Raw genomic sequence first — 4,518 nt, 5'->3', positions numbered from 1 at the left:
CCTCCCTCGCTGCACCAGCTCCCCAAAGGGCGAGTGAGACCAGCCGGCAGCTCCCCTTCCCGCTCCAGGCCACCAGGGCAGGACTGGACTCTGTGAGCTGGTCCCTTCTGCTCCGCTGGGACGGTGCCCCCCCCCCAACTAACCAGGACTGCGTCCTGCGAGCCCTCCATGGTCAGCCAGGACGCTGGCTCCATCACTAGCACTGTCCAGGACTGTCCAGTACTGTGACCTCTGACTCTGCAGACAGTGAGGGGTCCTCATTTCCCTAGCCCTCGTCATCTTGGCCAGCATGGGGGAACCCTCCCCTTAACCAGCGCGTTGGGACCCTCCCCCGACCAGCATGGTGGGACCCTCCTCTGGCCAGAGCGGTGGGGCCCTCCCCTGACCATGACCAGCGCGGTGGGGCCCTCTCCTGAGCAGCGCGTGGTGGGACCCTTCCCCGACCAGCGCTGTGCAGGAGGGTCCCTATTTGCCCTTCTTGTTGGGCGGACTGGCTGGGGGCCTCAGGGGATAGGGGTCCCCGTCGCGCTGTGGCCCTGGGCGGTCGCGCTGTAGCCCCCGGGGGGGGGGGGGAGGCGGGGAGCGCCGACGTCGAGCAGGAAGGCGACCGGGTCTCGGGAGCCACCTCGCGCGGCCGCCGCGGCCCGTCGCCTGTTGGGAGTCAGCTGTCGAGCGGGGCCACCGCGGCCCACCCGGCCCGTGCCGGCCCTGCCCGTGTCCAGGCGTGCGTGCGCGGGTGGGGTCCGCCGCCTGCGCGCTCCCAGCTCGGCCCGCGGTGGGAGCCCCTGGCCCTGGACCCCCCAGCGCCGGGCCGGCCGGAGCGAGGGCGCAGGGGCGAGCGCGGGGCGCGCGGGCCGCGTCGGCGCCCACCTGGGCCGCCCCGTCCGGCCCGGCCCCCCCCCCCGCGGCCGTTAGGACCCCGCGGCGCAGGGGGGCGGCGCACCTGTCACGGGCGCGGCCAATGGCCAGCGCGCCCCTCCCGGCCGCGCGCCAATGGGCGGCCGCGCTGCGCTTCAAGTGCGCGCAGGGCCCGGCGGCCGCAGCTCCAGGCCGGTCCCGGGAGCGGGGCGGCCGCCGCAGTCGCCCCGACGCGCCCATGGAAAAATCCAAGAATTTCCGCATCGACGCGCTGCTGGCCGTGGACCCCCCGCGAGCGGCCTCGGCGCAGAGCGCGCCGCTGGCCCTGGTCACGTCCGGGCCGGCCGGCAGCCCCGCGGCCCCCGAGCCGCCCCCCGCGCCGCCCGCCGAGCGCCCCCCGCGCGCGCAGAGCCCGTCCCCGCCGCGCCTGCTGCCCGCGCCCTGCGCGCTGCTGCCCAAGGCCGGCTTCGCGGGCGGCGGGGGGCCCGCGGGGGGCCTGGCGCTCGGGCTGCACCCGGGGGGCGCGCAGCCCGCGCTCTACGGACACCCGGTCTACGGCTACTCGGCCGCCGCCGCCGCGCTGGCCGGCCAGCACCCGGCGCTGGCCTACCCCTACCCGCAGGTGCCGGGCGCGCACCCCGCCGACCCCCTCAAGCTGGGCGCCGGCACCTTCCAGCTGGACCAGTGGCTGCGCGCGTCCACGGCGGGCATGATCCTGCCCAAGATGCCCGACTTCAACTGTGAGTGCCCCGGCTGGGACGAAGCGGCCCGGCCCCGCGCCCGGACAAAGCCCCCGCCCGGGCCCGTCCCAGCCCGGCTGTTGGGGCCGCGGGGTGCCGGCAGGGGCGGGGGGCGGCGGGGGGGACCCGAGAAGTCGCAGCGGACTGAGAAACGGCCCGAGTGTGCGGCCTCCCCCAGGCGCGGGCCGAACCCGGGGCCCGTCGTGGCCGCCGGACCTCCCGTCCCGTCCCCGGGGTTCGTTCGGACCCGCAGCCCGCGCCGGCCGGGGCCCAGCCTGTGCCAGCGCGCTCGGCCGCCCCGCGAGCCCCGCGTTGGCCCGGAGCCCCCGGCTCCCCGCCGGGACCGCCCGCCAGGGCACCCCGGGCCCCTCTGCCCGCCGGCCCAGGGCCCCGCGCGGGGGTCGGCATTTTAATTAGAGCTCTAATGGATCGCCGAGGTGGGAATCCGGGCCTTGTTTAACTAAAGCGGGGGGGCGTGGATCTTCCCGTAAAGCGAATTGCCGGTCCCAGGGGGGGCCTCGCCCGCGCCTTTCTTCCCTTATTGTCTGACACTTGTCAGGCCCCTGGGAAATCAAGGCAAGTCTCCTCTGGAGGCCATAAAATTCTCTGATGTGAGCCCGGAGGTGGCGTGCAAAGAGCAGGAGGCCTCCCTGGACACAGGGACCACCCACCCCTGGCCGGGCCTTTAATTTGCGGAGTGGGAACCCGGCGGAAAGGGGCCCAGGCGCCGGGCTCAGCCTCTGCGGCCTGTCGGCGGCGGTTTAACGTGGGTCTCCAAGAAAGCCGTCTACACCGCCCGCCCTCCCTGTCCTTCTCCCCCCATCCTGCCGCCCTTCTCCTTTCCCCCTTCTTCCCTCCCTTTCTCTTCCCTTCTTCCGCCCGTCCTCCCTCCTGTACCCTCGAGACCCAGCGCCCGTCCGCCCCGTGCCGCGGCCCTGGTGCTGTTTGGATTTGGGGCTCTGCTAGGGGGCCTGGGTGGGTGCTGGGCTTCGCCCTGAAGTCAGCCTTCTCCCTTTCCGGCCGGCTCCTTCCTGCCCGTCGGGGGGCGTGGCTGGGGCAGGCTGCGCTCTACCTCTCCCTCTCTGTCTCTCTCTCTCTCTGTCTCTCCCTCTCTCTCTCTGTCTCTCTCTCCGTCTCTCTCTCCTTTCTCTCTGTCTCTCTCCTTTCTCTCTCTCTCTCCTTTCTCTGTCTCTCTCCTTTCTCTGTCTCTCTCTCCCCATCTCTCTCTCCTTTCTCTCTCTCTCCCCATCTCTCTTTCTCTCTCTCCCCCATCTCTGTCTCCTTTCTCTGTCTCTCTCTCCTTTCTCCCCATCTTTCTCTCCTTTCTCTTTTTCTCTCTCTCCCCATCTCTCTCTCCTTTCTCTATCTGTTTCTCTCTCCCCATCTCTCTCTCCCCATCTCTCTCTCCTTTCTCTCTCTGTCTCTGTCTCCTTTCTCTCTGTCTCTCTCTCCTTTCTCTCTCTGTCTCTCTCCTTTCTCCCCATCTCTCTCTCCTTTCTCTCTCCCCATCTCTCTCTCCTTTCTCCCCATCTCTTTCTTTCTCTCCTTTCTCCCCATCTCTCCTTTCTCTCTCCCCATCTCTCTCTCCTTTCTCCCCATCTCTTTCTCTCTCTCCTTTCTCCCCATCTCTCCTTTCTCTCTCCCCATCTCTCTCCTTTCTCTCCATCTCTCTCTCCTTTCTCCCCATCTCTCTCTCTCCTTTCTCCCCATCTCTCTTCTCTCTCTCTCTCTCCTTTCTCCCTCTCTCTTCCTCTCCCCCATCCTCTCTCTGTGTCCTTAGATGCTGTCCACCTCGGCTAGGGCTCTGGGGGCCTGGTCCCCTGGGAGTGGTGCTGTGCCCAGCAGGGGAGCCTGTGCGTGGCAGGCTGGGCTCAGCCGCCGGCCCTGTGTCTGTCCACAGCCCAGGCGCAGTCCAACCTGCTGGGGAAGTGCCGCCGGCCGCGCACGGCCTTCACCAGCCAGCAGCTGCTGGAGCTCGAGCACCAGTTCAAGCTCAACAAATACCTGTCCCGGCCCAAGCGCTTCGAGGTGGCCACGTCGCTGATGCTCACGGAGACGCAGGTGCCGCCCCCGCCCCTCCTGGCCTTGGGGTGTGCGCCCAGAGGCCCCATCCAGTGGGGTGGTGGGCCTGGGAGTCTGCACCCAGGGCTGGTGGGGCCCTCCCGCAATCCAGAATGTTCCCAAGGAGAGCTGGGACAGGGGGGTCCGGGCTCAAGCAGACACAGAGCAGGGGGCCTGAGCCCTGGCCCGGCAGGGAGGGCTCTGGTCTTGCCCGCAGCCCACCTGGGCTCCATCCCGGCACCTCCAGAGCCCGCCTTCCCGAGCGCAGAGCCAGGACTCAAACCCTGAGCATCTCGGGTGTGGGCCCATAAAGGAAACAAACGAAAAAACGCCAAACAAGCCCGAGCCAGAGCCCGGACCGGCCTGGCGCGGCCGGGCGGGAGGCGGAGGCGGGCGCGGGCCCGGGGTGGGCTTGGGGTGGGCTCGGGGTGAGCTCCCGCCAGGAGGGGGGCGCGTCTCAGGCGCTGCTCGTGCCGCAGGTGAAGATCTGGTTCCAGAACCGGCGCATGAAGTGGAAGCGCAGCAAGAAGGCCAAGGAGCAGGCGGCGCAGGACGCCGAGAAGCAGAAGGCGGGCGCGGTCAAGGCGGGCGCCGAGGACAGGGGCGACGCCGAGCTGCTGGGGCCGCCGGCGCCCGGGGACAAGGGCAGCGGCCGCCGCCCGCGGGACCTCAGGGACAGTGACCCCGACGAGGACGACGAGGACGACGACGAGGACGCTTTCCCCTACGCGCACGGCGCGGGCGCGCGCGCCGCCTCCGACAGCTCCTCGGGCGCCGACTCGCCGCCGCCGCCGGCCCAGTAGGGGCCGGGCCGGGCCGGGCCGGGCCTCCGTCTCGGTGTCACCGGGGCCGGCGAGCA

The 4,518-nt window shown here is 70.4% G+C and overlaps 1 protein-coding gene across 1 annotated transcript; it reads left to right on the top strand.

The window, feature by feature from the left end:
• Window positions 1-1,096: 1,096 nt before the first annotated feature.
• On the top strand, window positions 1,097-4,518 carry MNX1 (motor neuron and pancreas homeobox 1). The gene is made up of 3 exons (XM_055132437.1): window positions 1,097-1,598; window positions 3,499-3,659; window positions 4,139-4,518. Exons 1-3 carry the CDS (start codon window positions 1,097-1,099, stop codon window positions 4,460-4,462), a joined length of 987 nt encoding a protein of 328 aa, XP_054988412.1. The 3' UTR covers window positions 4,463-4,518.

Source organism: Sorex araneus, chromosome 1, assembly GCF_027595985.1.
Source record: "Sorex araneus isolate mSorAra2 chromosome 1, mSorAra2.pri, whole genome shotgun sequence".
Taxonomy (NCBI): domain Eukaryota; kingdom Metazoa; phylum Chordata; class Mammalia; order Eulipotyphla; family Soricidae; genus Sorex; species Sorex araneus.
Note: the sequence above shows the minus strand (reverse complement) of the source record. Positions and strands in the feature narration are given on the sequence as shown.

Excerpts from the sequence above, each read along its gene's own strand:
- MNX1 (XM_055132437.1), top strand. The coding sequence starts at position 1,097 with ATGGAAAAATCCAAGAATTTCCGCATCGACGCGCTGCTGGCCGTGGAC. Across the intron at positions 1,599-3,498 it reads CAAGATGCCCGACTTCAACT|CCCAGGCGCAGTCCAACCTG; the intron begins GTGAGTGCCCCG and ends GTCTGTCCACAG. Across the intron at positions 3,660-4,138 it reads TGATGCTCACGGAGACGCAG|GTGAAGATCTGGTTCCAGAA; the intron begins GTGCCGCCCCCG and ends CTCGTGCCGCAG.